This window comes from Epinephelus lanceolatus, chromosome 5 (genome assembly GCF_041903045.1).
Source record: "Epinephelus lanceolatus isolate andai-2023 chromosome 5, ASM4190304v1, whole genome shotgun sequence".
Lineage (NCBI taxonomy): Eukaryota > Metazoa > Chordata > Actinopteri > Perciformes > Serranidae > Epinephelus > Epinephelus lanceolatus.
In genome coordinates, this window is record NC_135738.1 from 19,695,057 (window position 1) to 19,712,888 (window position 17,832).

The window sequence follows — 17,832 nt, forward strand, 5'->3', positions numbered from 1 at the left end:
TGCTCTTCAAACCTCAGCCTTAACATGTGCATCAACATTAGGTGTGCAAATTCATCTAGAGGGCCGGATTGAACTGGCACCTAAAAAGAGGCAAAAAAATGTCTGTTTCTATTTATAAAAAACAAACACAATCCATTAAGTCTTAAAATGGTGCAGACAAGCATGAAAAAGAAAGAAAGAAAGAAAGAAAGAAAGAAAGAAAGAAAAAACACTTAACAAATAAACACAAAACCCTAAGGCACTCTGAATCAACTCTAGGTCTTCACCTTACTATGTTAAGTTACATAACATAGGTAGGTCAGGAAATTGGTGTAAACAGCATTACTTTTTTTGTTTGTTCTGGCTTTTGCCTTTATTTGATAGGACAGAGAGAGAGGGGTAAGAAGTAAAGGTGGTCCTGCTGACTCAGATTGACAGGCCAACAAAGCAATGTTTACTCAGTTAAGATAGATTTCTTTGAGGAAGTAGCACAGTAGGATAAACAACACGCACATATATTATTATGTGAATAACCCAAAGCTGAAAGAATTTTTAAAAACCTAAAATATTTGCCCCTTTTGGGAAAACAGTCCCAGCTGGAGCCCCAGACACCACCCCACTGCTCCGCCTCTGTCTACATGAATGTTAAAATGTTTAGCTGAAACTTTTCAGAGAGGTGTTGACACAGGTTTATGGTCATTTTGGCAGCTTGCATTGTTTTGTACATTAAAGTGTTACTAAGATTAAGCGAGTAAAAGGAAATGAGGTCTCCTTTCATGTATTGTCTGTCTCTTTTAGGATTCATTTAGGTTTGACTCTTCAAAAAAAACATAAGTCAGCATGTTTGACGTGAGAAAGTAAACCTGTTAGCAGAACAAACACTGAGTGTACTGGGTGTGTCCACTGTCACAGCACCAGAAATACAGGTCAGTTGAGTTTTTAATGTATTCAAATGAGTCGCAGGGGGACAGTATGTGCTGATTGAGCAACAGGGGCGTTGATATCACACCGCCCCCCTGTGGTGACACACGGCAAATACTGTAGGCCTGTGTGAAGGTGTGACAAATAGAGCTATCAGAGGGAAGAAGACAGAGATTGTTGTCGAGATTGAGCAGCTTAAACACTGAGCCAAATCCTACATTTAAACGTCACTGTAAAGAATGTCACTAAAAGATCACAAGACATTTTAATTGAGGAGTTGGATTAGTATGATGGATTTTATTAGACTTGGATCCCTAAATGATGCTGTGAAAAGGCTCCTTACAAGTAGTCACAAGATGAATTTAATGGGATAAAAGTAAGAAATAAGAAAAAACTCACTTCACTCATTAGGATACACAAAGTTTATTTATTTTCCTGACTTCTCTCTATTAGATGCTTCTTTCCCCCCCAGAATACTGTAGTTTAACCTCCTCAAGCCTCTAAAAACTAATCAAGTAAAATAATCTGGGAGGTGAAAACCCCTGATCACAATTTATAGACGTAGAACGAAAAAGAATTTGCTTCATCTTAAAGGGACAGTTCACCACAAAATCAAAACTACATATTTTTCCTCTTACCTGTAGTGCTATTCATTAAACTAGATTGTTTTGGTGTGAGTTGCCGAGTGTTGGAGATATCAGCCGTAGAGATATCGGCCTTCTCTCAAATGTAATGGGACAAGACGGCACTCGGTTTGTGGTGCTCAAAGTGCCAAAAAACACATTTGAAAAACTCAACAGTAATGTCTCTTTCCAGAAATCAAGACCCGGTTACTCAAGATAATCCACAGACCTTGTTGTGAGCAGTTTCATGTAGGAACTATTTTCTCTACCAAACTACACCTGCCAAACATGTGATGTCAACATTAATGGCGTCCTCCTCAGCGGAACTGTAACGTTAGCTAGCTCAGCAGTGCTAGGTGAGCTAGCAGTAGATGCACACTTCCTTCTGTGCGTGAAGAAAAAAAATAGTTCCTACATGAAACTGCTCACATGAAGGTCTGTGGATTATCTTGAGTAACCAGGTCATGATTTTGGTAAAGAGACATTGCTGTTGAGTTTTTCAAAATGTATCTTTTGGCACTTTGAGCACCACAAATCGAGCGCCATCTAGTTCCAGTATATTCGCGAGGAGGCAGACATCTCTACGGCCGATATCTCCAACACTCGGCAACTCACACCAAAACAATCTAGATTAATAAACAGCACTAGAGGTGAGAGGAAAAATATGCATTTTTGATTTTGGGGTGTCCCTTTAAGGAGTCACAAGCAAAATAAAAGGTTGAAAAACACCACATAATAAAAGGAAGGTGACATAATTTATTAGCATTATTAAAACAGATGGAGTAAAAGGTCACAACTGTTCATTTAAGGCCTGGCGATTCACAAGTTATTAAAGAAAAGACAGCATGAAGATGGTTCATTAGGCTCAAAGAAGAGACACACAGTCGACTATTAAAAAAAACACACAGGCCGACTCATCATCCTGATGATCATTAGAGTGAGACAGAACACCACCTCAGACCACTGACACCCTGCTGCTTAAATTATATTATAACACTGTAACACTGCAGTGACACATGCGTCACAAACAACCAGTCAGGGAATACATGCACTCTCCTAACTGTTATTAATATATGACAAGAATATATACAATTTATACATCCATAAAAACAGCATTAAGACCTCAGAGAAATATTTCACAACATACTGTTTGTATAAAAGATTCATATTAAGAGTGATAAATAAAAAAAGTCTGATTGAGAGAAGCTTAATTATTGTGTAAGAGAGATGAGTGCTGATGGATTAGCATTAAAACGAACTTTCTAATCTAAAATCAAACAAGAGATATCCATCTTGTCATGTAATAGTCATAAGGAAGAGGTGCAGATGCATAGAAACACATAATAAAATAATCCCATTAAAGGCTGAGGCTGCTTGTCGGCTGGACTCTTAGTATGCTCCAGGGCTGTTGCGGATCCCGCAGCAGAGCACCATGGTGAAGATCATCTCAAAGATCTAAATGGGGAAAGGGACAGACCGGCTTAATTCAATAAGTTTTATCAGCGCTGATAAAAGCAGTTCAGTTTCAGGGAAACATTCGGCCATGGCTCACTCTGACACTCACCATGATGACAGCAACCACCAAGGCAGCCAGACCAATCAGGTACAGCTTCTCCGAGAACAGCTCGATCAGTTTGTCGTGACAGCTCTGGGAGGGGGCAGAAATAAAGATGATGACCATGCTACTGTGATAAAGGAGAAGTTTTAAGCCCTCACACTGTACACACACTGGGCTGGGTTACATGAAATGGAGAGCTGTGTCTGCTGTCAGAACAAAGTGCTGATTATCAGCGGCTCCTGACCGCACAGTTCTAAATAATTAATTATGTAATATGTTATCTATTAGCAACACAAACACTAGAGAGGACTTGAAAAGGATAAAAGCTTGTGTAAGTAATTTCGGTCAATGTAGCACCAACACAATAGGTGGGTGGAAAACCACCCAAGACAATGTGTTGGTGTTATTTTTTATATTACAGCTGAATTATAAACCCAAAGCAAATATGATACAGCTGTGAAATGTTCTCTTTTTAAACACACATGTCACCATGTGTTACTTATTGTTAATGATGTGATTTTCTTTTTTTTTCTTTTTTTGCAGTTTTGCATGTCATAGCCTACGCCTGACAATACTTTTGTGATGTGAGTTAAAAATTTCAGCGTCTTGTGTCTAACACTGGATCAAAATATTTTAATATGAGTTAATAACCCAACAGTCATGTTAAAAAAAACCAATACTAGCACTGGATAAAATCAGCCCGTTGGTACAAGGTAAAGTTAACACAGCATTAGATCTTGATCCATCCAGTGTGTAGTGAATTTTCTGAGAGATGGATATGGCTAAACCAGTGAATTAAATATCTGGGGCCGGTTGCACAAACACCTTAAGTTAAGATTTTCCTTAAAATCCTTGTTAAGGTTTCTTCAAAATAAAAATGGTTACACAAAACACCCTTAAGTATTCTCCTTAAGGTTTCCTTAAAATGTTCACTTAAGTATTTATGGTTTTCTCCTTGTCCTAAAAAGACCTTAGCAACCAAAGAAAGGTTAAAAAAAAAAGCTTAAGGTACCTCTGACTCTATCTTAACTGCAATATGACAGAGTGGTGATAAACCATATTGATTTTACACTATGGATTTGACTGAATTAATTTTCGTTGCAATATTTCTTCCTAAAATTGTTTTCTGGTATTTGAGGATCAGATTTACTTTGTAGTTTGTATAATCCTTTCCTCCTCTGACCAATATGTTTTTTTTTTGTCTTCTTTTCTTCTGCCCATCTAATTATAAGCTAACTTTATGTGACAATCGCAGGCATCACAAGTGTGAGTCCAAGCAGACAAACAATCTCCATGGAAATCTTTGAAGCTGCAAAATCTCTTTCAGTGCAGTCCGTAATTAAGGAAACCTTTTAAGGGAATCTGTGCAACTGTGTAAGTCTATCAGCTAAGGAGAAATTAAGCCTTAAATGTCATACTAAAGGAAAAATATTACGGTGTTTGTACAACCGGTCCCTGACATACACCACATATAAAATTCTAATATTGCTACAAAGCATTGTACATTTCTACAAATCACGAATATGTTACATTTGTACATTATTTTGCAGCAGATAGGCTGAAACTTTAAGTTTTTCAACAACGCTGTGGTGAAGGTGAGGTTAGGTTTAGGCACAAAGACCACTTAGTTATTGTTAGGAGACTTTCATTTTTTGGCTTAAAACACTCATGTTTGGTGGCACAAAGGCCCCTAGGAAAGCAGAGACTGTTCAGTGAAAAACACCCAGATTTGTTGGCTCAAACACCTGTGGAAAAGCAGCAAAGGGTCGCCAAAAAACAACCAGTGTTGTTGTTTGGTTTCAAACAGTGGTCTGTAGTAGTTGACACAACATTCACCGTCCCCTCCACCCCCTAATGACGAAGTCAGCTTATTCACTGTGTCACTTTATAAACGTTGATATGACACGTATGAAAGGTGTGAATGTGACGTATTCCTGGTTTGCATAAAAACAATGCAATCATTTTTCTTCTGGCAGCTGGGCTGACTAATTTTCACTTCTTCCACCTAAAAACTGGCAAAATTCACTGATGTTACTATTTTGAAGCTACGTAACATCGGGTGGGTAGGAAATTGGCGTACAGTTAACAGCATTACTAATGTTGAAACCTGTTTTTCCTGCTCTCTGCTGAGGTAGAGTTCACAGAATAAATGTAGTTGTTAAATCTGCTACATTTGAATCCATCCCATAATAATCTGGGCTGCTGTAACTGCAAACGAAGGATCCCAAACAATGTCAAGTAAATGAAGTCTTCAATGCTTCAGTGTTAGGCCAACAGAAGAACATTCACTCAATTATATTAGATTTCTTCAGGGAATAGCACAGTAGGATCAACACCAAGAAAATATATTTTCATTTGAATGACACAAAGTTGAAGGTAATTTGAGGCTTTTGAGAAAACATTCTGGAACCCCAGAGATCTACCATCGCTCCACCTCCGCTAATAAACGGTGTTTATTCCTGTCTGTTTCTCAAGGAGGTTAAAAGGAGGAGAAGTCATGGCTTTATATCACTTCATATCCTTGGGGTATAACATTTGCGCAGTATAATCTTATCTGCATCTGCTGAAAGGCTTAATAGCTATCATAGAACATGGGGATGATTGATTCGCTTCACTGAGGCGTCCACAGTCGGCCCTGAGTCAGAATTTATATTGATATATATCAGAGAAATAAAGATATGGGTGAAAATTAACAACTCTGCAATCATTGAGGAGGTCATAAAGATCATAAATGAATGCTTTCTATATGAAAACGTTCTATTGTATATCAGCTGCTATCCAATTGAGGGACCCAAAAAGTTCTGTCAGGTTGAGTGCACCCAAAGAGGCTAAAAAGGGTGCACCCTGAGAGCACCTGAGTGGACATCATGCCTTTATTCCTAGCACAGTCTGCTGTAACCCTCCAACAACAGAGCCCCAGATACATTGTGCATGTGTCATGCACCATAGCTCCCATGGGGTCAGAGAGTGTGTCTTCACTGAATAGCCTTGTCTATTCTGCAGCCACGGAAATATATGTTAAGGATGCCAGACAACTGCCACTGAAAAACATTTCTGTCCCAGGTATTGGGTTAATAAAGAATTTAAGTCAAAATTTGAGTATACCTGAGATTTCAGAAAATCTTCTGGAGACTTTCTGGGACACAAGGTGCCAACGACTTGTTTGAAGAGAGCGGTGTCGTCTCCTTTGCCACAGCAGTCGAGCTGAAGGGGCGGCAAAGAAACAACAGGTCACTCACTCAACAAAACACATGATCAAAATAGATTCATATTACTTGTACACATAACAAAACAACTGTGCAGGGAAGATTTTTACATCATGACGTACCGTAGAGTGGAAAACGTCCAGCACCTTGATGGCAGAGTCTTTACTGGGAGACCCTGAGACGTCCACAGCTTTGATGTACGCGGAGTCGTAGAAGTTGATCAGTTCCTTGGAGATCTGTTTCAGAGATACAACAACAAACAAGAGCAGGTTCACTGGAGCAGAGGTGGAAAATCAATGCAAACGTTAAACACTCAGTGGCAGATGTGTGTGTGTTGCTTACTGTGTCCCTGTTCATGAAACCCCACATCGCTGCAGCCACTTCACAAGCAAAGAGGATCACCAAAAAGAAGAAGAACTAAAGAAAGAAAACAAGGAAAGTTATTCATGTACTCAGACTCAATGCACCTTAATTAAATGTATTAATTTAAATAGAAAAAATAAAAGTAAAAAAGAGAGCGACTCACTGTTCCCAACAGGCACTGAGATTCTTGAATGGCACCGTAACACCCAAGGAAGCCCACGAGCATCATCACAGCCCCGACAGCTATCAGTATGTACACACCTGTAAACACAGAGACAACAGGACTCTGTCATACATGTTCATCATGGCGGTGTTGTGTCCTCAGCACCACTGGGGGGCAGCAGTGTCAGAGCAGTGAGTTGATTGATTGATCCACACATTGTTTGGTAATGGACTTCCTGCATGTTGCTCTTGCCTTCCCTGTAGGATGACATGACATTATTGACATCCTGGAGAAAAACAGCCCCCAGATCCTGAGAGAGAGCTGACTGTGTTCATCTGTCAGGCCAGGAAATGCCTTCCAGGCACCCACAACCCCCCACAAAACCCCCTCTGCGCTGACCCCTGACCCCGAGCATTATCCTTCCCCAGGAAACAGCGGGAACCATGACACACAGACACCCACCCACAAACACACACATCTTTGTGTGATTAAAGTGTTATAAAGAGGAGTCCAAAGGAGCTTCAGCCATGTATTAATGTTTAAAAAAATCTATTTTTGGCCATTATCCACAGTGATGACATTAATACAGTTTCCATGACTGTTGATGGCAAACAGGAGTGTGCAACAGTGAGGTAGTGCTGCTGCAGAAATGAATAGTAATAAAGCTCCAGTTACAGCAGAGTCTGGCTTATGTTAAAACGTTCAGGACGCACAGTGAAGATGAAAAAATATCTATTGTTCTGGCTGTATGGTGAGTTTAATTTAGAGCACAAAGACACACTTGGTGGCACAAGGTCATTCATTACGGACTATTTTCCTGACCACTTTCTCGCCTTTATGCTCTGTCACAGATCGTGTGAAATGATTTAAACAGCTACTGAATGGTGAGTATTTTCATCAGCTGCTGTTTCCCAAGTAAAACTGAACTTTGGAACTGTGCAGCTTGTGTTATGAGGAATACAAATTCCTGTAATCAGATCCATTGTCTTCCCATCAGCGTGACTGCAGGAAGGGTTGGTGCAGTAGAGGTTAGAGGTTGTGTGGCTCCGCTCCAACGGGAATTAATTAAATCAATAACCTGCATGAATAAACTAAGTTTCAGAGGAGCTGCAGTTTGCTTCTGAATAATCTCATGACTTCAGTCTGTCTTCATAACCTCAGCAGATCCACAGTAACCTCTCAACTCTAACAATAAAAGAATCCTTTCAGTAAGTGGTGGAAAATAACCAATACATTTACTCAAGTACAAATTTAAAGTAGTTTAAGGTATTTCCATTTGATTCCACTTTGCATTTCATTTTACTAGTTACTTTTTAGATTTGGTTTTTACATTATGAAACATAAGCTTATGAAACACAACTACAAAATACATTGTTAAAGATTGATGCGTAGGATTGTTTCCTACTTGTGTGACAACTCTGTCTCCTAGAAATCACTTCTGTACATTACTAAACTGCTTTCTTAATCATGCTGTTGTGGCAACATAATCACTGCCTCGTCTATGTTCAGCGATAGGGTTTCTTTCAGGCAACAAGACACTACATTCATGTACCACGTAGACTTCACAAAGTAGGTGGATAATGTGTACAAAGTGCTTTGAAATCAGAACTCAGGGTTTGCCTTTACACTCCTGTAGGTTTAGGCAGCAAAAGCACTTTAGTTAAGGTCAGGGAAAGATCGTGATTTAGGTTAAATGTTAATAAAAATGTTTTAAATAATCATTGCTATAGTAACTACTGTGAATGTTGTATTGAAAGATTATCTATTTTGGCAGAAAACAGTTGAAATATGTTGTCAGTGAAGATTTTGCTTAGTGTCAACATTTTTGTGACTTGCCAGGTACGTTACTAAGCAACAGTTCCTCATATTGTTGGTAGACAACATAATTCTCTTAGCAGCAAGTTTCCCTCAAAACCTATTTGCTGTTTGAAATTAGTTGTATATAAACATAATTTCTGGGAGATAGGGCTGTATGAGCCAAACATTTCCAGTTCCTCTAGAGCGTTGTAAAGTCTAAAAGTCAGAATTTAATGTTTCAGTAAAAAAGATGTATCGATTTCCAAAATTCACAATATGTTCATCAAATAAAAACCTTAAATACCTTTGAGAACAGCATTTTCACCGGGGTCACAAAGAGGGGCACACACTTGCATTAACAGGATGGTCTAACGGCAATCTAATAAATACATTACAATTATTCATTAAAGAAAGTTGATTTAACAGAACAAACACTAACTTGTTAAATTACATGAATTATTTCATTTAAATTGAGGTTTTTATTCAAGGATTTTTAATGATTTGTTAGGATGACAGCCTTATTACATTGTGAAGATAGACATTTGAAAACCTCAGTAGAAGCTTCAACTGTGAAAAAAAAAATGACGTAATGTACAGCCCTATTGGTGCTTTTTTTTTTTACACCACTGCTCTCAGGAAGACAGACTGGGAGTAATCTGTTTTCTCTTCTTACTCACACGAGAACAAAACACACGCAGGCAGGCCACCTCTAATGTGCCCTGACAGAGAGTCTAAAAACGACACACAGATCCCGTACGAGACTCTCACTTGGTTGTGTCTGAAGGTCTCAAACACCTCACAACTGTACCTCACATATCATGCACAACCCTTCCCCATACTTACTTCTACACCCTCCCTTTCTCCATCTGTCTAAACTCAGTACCCTCCTCCTTCGTCACCCCCTCCTCTCTTTCTCTGTCAGGTTTTTGTTGTAGTGAGAAACGGCTACCAGGGCCAGTAACCCGGCAATGCGGCAAAGCAGGCATTATTTCCACTGCCTTCCATTACTATGACAACACCCTTTGAGGTTTGAAGGCTGTTGAGACTTTAAGGGAGACAGGCAATTTTATACCACCGGGGAAGTTCATTTATTTCTTGTCTCCCTGTGTAATCTCCAGAGGGGGAAAAAGAAGGGGGCTAAAAGCCCCATTTGGACTTTTCTCTTCTAGTAACATTAAAAAAAAGACCTGTGAAGTCATGTTCACACTGTCGGCGCATGATACCAATACACTGAGATGAACCCAATCATACAGTGTGTCAAAATGATGAATGATGAGATGAAGATGAATCATTAAAAGGCTCCATATAAACATTTTCTCCTGTCATCTTTTCAACAGACAGAGTGGAAACAAAAGGGGCAGAGCAGACATGCATTGTGTCTCTAACTGCTGACCTCCTCACTGATTATAAAGTTACACCATATGTTTGTAGCTTTAAATGTATTCACAATTCAGAAATGATTAATGTCTATGCGCTGTAAATAGTTGAAGTGGCACTTGGTCTGTAAGCAGTGACAGCAGATTAAAGGAATGTACAAATATTTTTTGGTTTGCTGACTACACACTCAAGAGCTTCCAACTTGTTGTTCAAAGGAATATTTCACGCAACAAATAACCATTCGTGTATCAGCTTCTCAGCCTGTGTTATTTTGATTTCGGGAAGAAAATGTAGTTTTTCTCACACACTTCCACGGTAAACGAAGAATCTTACCTGTGTCCACACCTTTGAATCTGCCCACTCCACTGAATTTGAGACTGATTCGTCTGGCATCGTAACATGAAACAGCGGTTTTCTTGGTTATAACATAAAACAACCAATGAGCGCTACCATGGGACTAATGCCGTTGTCTGGCTGTTGTCAAGTGGTGCACCAGAACCAATAAGGAGTCATAACAACAGTGCTGTTGGGGCTGTTCTTTATTCACGTCTTCTCAGTATTGCCCAACATTGTAGTTTATTTTACTTGTTTTTACAATATTGTCATGGCTACGCATCAGCGTGGACTTAAAATGACATTAGATTCAGGCAACCAGCAGGTCATAGTGATTGGTTGAGGTGTATAAACTCCCCCTCCCCCATGGAAAGCGGTTAAAGTGACCCAATGTCAGACTGAAGATGGAAACGGAGTGTATTTGTAAATGTGATGCATTTTTGCTAAAACTTTAGGCCTGCTATGTAAATCAGTTCAGCATGAACAGTCTCACACACAGACAAGTAGCGCACCTGTTTATGCAGAAGTGTTTTAAATATTATGGTTTAAGCAGAAATGCTTGTGTTTGTGAAATACTGAGCATACGACTGAATAAATGAGATTTGGATTTGGAGAGTTGTGCAGATGTTAAACACAGTCCCCTATCACTTTAATTCATTGAGAATTTTGTCTGTTTTTGGATTCTTCATTCACCTTGGAGGCATGCAAAGAAAAACTATTTTCTTTCCTAATTCAAGGTAACACAGGGCGTGTAACTGATACACAAATGATTATTCAGGGGTTGAAATATTCCTTTAAATAATGTTTTGATTAGTGATCTTCAGAGATGCTGGGAGGCAGATTTTGTTACCCTGGACAGAGCCAAGCTAGCTGTCTCCCCTGTTTCCAGTGTTTATGCTAAGCTAAACCAGGTTATGAACCTTCATATTTACCATACAGACATAATTTCATTTAACTCTTATCAAGAAAACAACTAAGCACATTTTCCCAAACATTCAACTAATCATTCAAATATCAGTTGTGTAACTCTTGAGAAAGACAGTTGATTGTTGAGTCTCATTCCGTGGTTGTCAAATACAGACGCTTACTGAAGGTTCCCAGCAACAACCGGAAGAAGATCAGGGATGCAGCCTTTGTCAATTACGCCCCAAAGCTATGGAACACACTACCGATAGATATCAGGGAGGCTAGCTCGCTACATATTTTTAAAAGAGAGGTAAATACACATCTGTTCACTTTAGCCTTTAACTAGCTCTGACTTCCTGATACAGGTCTGACACTCCTTCTTTTTGCACGTCACGCTGCTGCAACTGTTTTAGAATCTTGCTTGATTTTATGATTTATAGTTTTTACAACTGTGATTTTATGAATCAGTTAATCCATGTTTTAAACTGTTTTAAATGTCCTTTTATATTGAATTGCCTGTTTTATGTGCATTATGTCTATTTTTATGTGACGCACTTAGTGATTTTACTGCCTTTATTGTAAAGCACTTTGTGCTGCATTTCTTGCATGCTATATAAATGAAGTTTAGTATGTCTCCAGAGTTAGACACAACTCCTTTAAAGTAGTTAACCTGTCAGTTAAAGAGTAGTAATCAGTGTTAGTCGACAAGCAGAGAGTAAAAGCAGTTTAATTTTCTGTTAAAGTGGCAGCGAATCAGAGCTACTGGAGCCCCAGTGTACATCTTTGGTTTGATCTTTTATAAACAGCTTTATTACTGAAAAAAAATGGAGCAGACAGTTTTAATAAATGGGACCTTAAAACTCCCAAAGATCTTTGTTTATTGCCATTTTCATGAGGGAGATGTTAGAATTTCCTGTTTAGACAAAGTATCAACACAGCAGGTTTCAGTCGCTGTGAGGCTTCAGAGGAACAGCTTGTCTTTGTGGATAATGATACATATAATTTTATATCAAATCCTCCTTCGCAGCCTGCTTACCCACAATGCAACCTTCTTTCTTTTTTTTTTTTTCAGCTACGAAATAATGCAGAAAAGTTATTCAGGCTCTGCATTATGCATACAGTGTAAAGCAACGGAGACATCTTGTGCTACAAAACCTGTCACACTGACTGTATCTCCTACAGTACGAGAGGCTGGAGCCCTAACGGGACCAGACTTATGACAACTGCCACCAATTATGCCTTCAGGCACTGGTTAGGAGGCAGGAGAATGTGTATTTTCAGACTTACATAAATACCACTTTGGTGTGCCAGTATGCTAAAAACATCCACTCAAAACTCTAATTTGAAGGGTAATGTGCAGATGTACAAGGTTATTTGAATTATGCAAGGGCGTATGTTCAAGGGAGGGTAAATTTAAAAAAAAAAAAAAAAAAAGGCCCTTGATCTTGCCTGGGTGGGCCTCTCTTGCCGCCCTGCCTTTAAAATCACGAGTGTGCCTTCACTCTATAAAAAGCACGGGCTCGCATTCGCTCTGTATACTTACTGAGGGGTAAGTATGGGAGAGCAGCAGGAGCCCAAATGTAAATTAATGGGCTCACTAGAGTTCACGACCACAACAGACTGAGACGACGGACCTTTGAAATGTTTAAATCATATCATGTATTGTAGGTTTTAGAGCCAATCTGTGGATTGCTGCGGGCAGTGAAGGAAACATGATGATGATTTATGACTTTAGCTCATGCAGTGAGCATAACCTGTATCCCTGACTCTGTGCAGTACGTTTACAAAGACAGAGAACATGCTGTACTGCATTAATACAAAAAAATACTTAAAATTCCTGAGGATCGAATACTCTAAAATGGAAGCGACAGAGGCACATGATTGCTTTATTTGTGCACCATGCTCACAGACTGTTTTTAGAGCCCACATATGTCTCAACATCTGTCTGAAACATCTGGTCCCTCTCTTGAAAGACCCTCCAGGCTGGAGTTATAAACATGTATATTTATCCGACTCAGAATTACACCTATAGTATGTGGTCACCAGTGTCATAGTGACAGCTAGAGAGTAAAAACACTGAGGTGTAGACGCCGGCTGTGTCACTCTTAAGTCACGCTGCGGATGTACGCAGGTCCTGTTTCCTGATCTTTCTGTCAGAGGTCACGCAACTCCTACTATTTCTGGATTTTTGTGGGTCCAGCTGAGTGTAAAAGACAGGTACGTCTGTGAATTAGTAATTTTAGTCACTCTGTTAACAGTGAGCTTCCTGTCATGTGGAGGGTGAGCAATAAGGATAGAAATACCAAAGAATCCAAGAGAAAGAACAACTAGTGTCTCACAGAGGACATTCCCTTATGAGGAAATTGGTTGGAGGCATGATGATGATGATGATGATGAAGCAACTAACAGCAGGCTAAATTAAACACACATTATATTGTAGCCCTGAAATAAATACTATAAAATAAATAATAACAATAAACACAAATTCAACCAATCCCTGTAAGATCTGCGCGACCATCAGTTTTGTCCACAAATGTCACCAATTATTGTAGCTTCTCACGAGTTTCACAAATCATAGTAGTCCCCCGCACAACATCACCAAACTCATCTCTCTGTTTGTGGTAAAAATGTAAACCAAGGAGCAAACTGAAATAACACCGACGCAGAAATGCCAAAAACTGCAGTTCTTTGAACGGCCACTTGAGGCTGGCTCCAGAAGTGAGTCAATCCCTGTAGACCCCCATGTTAAAATGTCCAGCTTTACAGCAGAAGTAAACATGCTTGCAGTGGCTAAGGTTCTTTTATTTATTTTTAAAGCCATACTTGGGCTGGCACCACAGTATATTGCTGATCTTCTCTGGTCCTACTCCAACTCCCGACCTCTTAGATCCTCAGAACAATGTCTTTTAACTGTCCCGCAATCGAGGCGGGTGGGTAAGGGAGATTGTGCCTTTGCAGTAGCTGCTCCAAAGCTTTGGAATAGCCTTCTGCTCTCAATCACATCATCCTCCTCCGCTGACACTTTTACAATAAATCTTAAAACATTCATGTTTTCAGTGGCTTTGGTTGTTTGTAGTGGTTTTAATATTGTAGTATTTTCGAATGTTTTTTTTTTACATATGTAATTGTTTGTGTGCCATTCTTTTATTTTGTACAGCAAAAAGAGGTTTTGGTCTCTACAGCTAATTTCCCCCTTCATGACACCTGTCCAGGGGCTAAATTTTTATATAACTCAGACAATTATTATGGGCCTAAAGTCATGCATAATTAAGGGTAGGCTGCTTTGAGTGACAGGCTGTCTGGCGAGTGTCCTCAGTTTCTCAGTCAGATCCACCCTTCACTTCTCCATAGCTCCGCCCTCTTGCCCAAATATGGTCACTTCTGGCTCCAAAAACCAAAATGGCGATGGCCAAAATGCCAAAAGAACACAGCAGTCCATGAGCCAAAGGCTGACGTCACAGTAGCTACGTCTATCATTTTATACAGTCTAGGATGCAGACATGTGCAACATGAATGTCTCACATTTACCAACAAAATTTACTGCGAAAGGCCGCACAAGACAAGTGACTGATGTATTGCACAAAAGCATGGGTTAACTGTTGTGCACCATGTGTAATGCTGTGCTGGAACACAAACAACATCAACTGACCAACACATTTCTAACTTTACCGCAAAACCTCACCCAGAGAAAAGCTGAAACATGTGGATACCGAACAAGACAGATCACTATGACAGAGACAGAGACAGTTACTTCCAGATCTATCGCAAGAGCTGATAGAATCAAAGTGAGTTATATTAAATACAGAAGTTGTGATTTTAGTGTTTTATTGATGAATTATCCAAATAATCCAATTTTTTTTGCTATCTTCAAGAAAAGATAACGCCTAAAAACATTACAACAATTTTTTTTAGAAAAGCTGCTGTCAAATCAGGTATTTTGGGCCACAGCAATCCCAAACAAAGCCTGTGAAATCCTGGAGGGACTGCATATTGTAAGATGTATTTGTACACCCTGTGAGAGCCAAAAATGAGGCCACTGCGCTCAGTGGACATTCAGCATTGAAGCTTGAAATATTAACAGCTTTTCCATGAAAAATGAATTCAATGATGTAATGATGAAAATATGGAAAAAGCATTTTCAAGTCCATCTCAAACTAATGTATGGGGTGATTGTGAAGCTCTGCTGTTGAATACTCACTGATGTAGAAGGTGCCTGGCGCCTGTTGGCCATCAAACTGGAGTATGAGGAGGTTGCTGGTTTGACTGTCCTGGCGGAGCCAAAGGGCCACTCCTAATATCACACCTCCGGCCAGCTGTCCCAAAGAGAAATATGGTTTTAATTATTTCCCTTCATGTTTCTTTACTTTGGTGAAACCTTGGAGAGGATCAGGGCCATTAAAAATGTCTGATAATAAAGAGATGTAAGCTTGAATATTAGAACAAACCTGTAGTTATCCATTTTTAAGACTTTATTTTAAAAAGACCCATCAAGAGAGAGTGCACAAGGCTCGACTCTGCTAAGATCAAAGCAGTGTCCAAACCTTTCTGCTAACGTTTCTGTGTGTTCAGCTCCGCCATGAGGCTGTAAACTGTCCGATGCCCTTTCACAGAAGTAATGAAAGGACATCCTGACACCTCAGTGACCTGCGGCACAGACCACGTCCTCACTCCTTTGTTTAAAGCCAGCTCAAGAGCTTTGTTGTTCAACTTTACCTCTCCTCTTTTCTATATCTAAAAATGCAAAAATATCCTGGTAAAAGTGAAAGCGAAGTAAAAGCTGATGGAGCGTAACTATTGAAGGATCAGTGCATTTTATTTTCACAAGCTGACACTTTTTTTTCGTTATGCCAATGTTTATATGACATGACAGCACTCCATTGTTCTCCAAGAAACAGGAAACTCAATCCTCAATGTGAAAAATAGCAAAACGAGGAAGAGAGGGCTCAGAGTTTTCACAGTGACAGGCACAGCAGCAAAACCAACAGAGGAAACACTCCATCAAGTGTGACGGGTCCAGGATATGGTGAGTTATCTAAAAAAAGACGACTGCTCTGTACAGACAATCCACATGGAAATTAACAAACAAGTAGTGATCAATTCTGACTGTGTAAAGCCACCAGTGAACATCTGCAGGAAGTCTGATGGGATGTAATGATGTGTGAAACGCAGACAGCTGCATTAGTGACTACTGTGGCAAGTCCCTTATGACTGCAATAACTTTTTTGAGAAAACAAGATTGACTCGATTCAGTTTGAAGAGAGAATGAGAACTAATTAACAACAAAATAGCACAAAGGCAGCAAATGCTACAGACTGGTGACCAGGTAGGAACAAAGGAGGGGAAACAGCTTTCCCCTCCCCCAGAAAGTCTATTAGTCTTCCCCAAGCTCCCCTTTTATGGGTGTTTAATCTGAGGGGGACCAGACTCCTTGAAGTGGCAAGAAATCATCCAACACGGAAAGAAAATTTAAATAATTTTCCATCAGAAAACTTCAGAAATCAGGCCTTCCTGTCCGGAGTATCTGCCTATTATAAGCATACATTCAATACAATCAAATGATGGATCTAAAGCTGTAAGAGACATGCTGGAGAGAAAGCAGTATAATCCCAGTGAGAAGACTGAGGAGACAGAAGCCCACCCAGTGTGAAGTGCTCCTCTCAGCCACCTTGCACTGGTGCTCGACCAGGCAGAAAATACATGTTGATGGAGAGCATTTCAGCTCCTGCCTGGACTAAGTATTTGTGAGCTGTGCTTCGTCTCTCAAAGTCAAAGCAGCATAATCACTACAGCAGGGCGGGAAACTCTGCTGTATCTCCTCCAGGATCCCTATTACTTATTAACTTTAAGCCCTGAGCTTCACAGATGTGCAAACGTGCATGCGCATAATCAAACAAGAGAAAGTTTTAACAAAGCAAAAGTAACTCGAACATCAAAGAGTAAAAAAAAACAAACTTCAACTCACCCAGAAAATAAAATTAAAGAAAAATAACATGTATTTAATACACTTCGTGCAGCCCGCCACAGCCATGTTGCCAAGGTTTTCTTTATCAGCTCGTCCTTTTTACCCCCAAATCAGTCACTATGTGAGGTCAGTCTACTGTCCCGGATCACACTGTCTCTGCCAGACTTTATTCAGGCCAGTTGGGGTATAAGCGCCTCTGTGCTGCAAACTCCTCCTTTATAATCAAGAGTGAAAACCGAGACGGAGAACTGCCCCACCACCAAGTGAAGCAGACAGGAGGAAGAGTAGAAGAAGAAGAAGAAGAAGAAGAAGAAGAAGAAGAAGAAGAAGGCTGGGGGAGCTCCCCATCCGCAAGTGCGCACACAGAGAGCTCTACTTTGTTCTTCTGCAAGTTTAAAATTGGGTTATGGTCAGATGAAATGTAGGACAGAAAGTCCCATGTTTTTTTCTAGAGGAAAGGGAGGAGAAAAAAGGAAGGGAAAAAGTGCAATCCCTTGTGTTTTTTTTTTAATTAATGAAACACTTCAGCATCAGCATACACATAGTAATAATGGTGCAGGTTTACATGTGTGACATTGATTGATTTTTTTCTTATTCAAGTTTAATTCATGACAAAATGTGTCAAATGAGCTATGAAAATGTTG

General features: G+C 39.7%; 1 protein-coding gene across 1 annotated transcript; it reads right to left on the bottom strand.

The window, feature by feature from the left end:
• Positions 1 to 1,307: 1,307 nt before the first annotated feature.
• LOC117261808 (CD81 antigen-like) lies at positions 1,308 to 17,560 on the bottom strand. Its single transcript, XM_033634322.2, has 8 exons — positions 17,189 to 17,560; positions 15,425 to 15,539; positions 6,814 to 6,911; positions 6,630 to 6,704; positions 6,410 to 6,523; positions 6,187 to 6,285; positions 3,088 to 3,171; positions 1,308 to 2,978 (listed from the first exon to the last, which is right to left on the bottom strand). Exons 1-8 carry the CDS (start codon positions 17,252 to 17,254, stop codon positions 2,913 to 2,915), a joined length of 717 nt encoding a protein of 238 aa, XP_033490213.1. The 5' UTR covers positions 17,255 to 17,560; the 3' UTR covers positions 1,308 to 2,912.
• Positions 17,561 to 17,832: the final 272 nt, after the last annotated feature.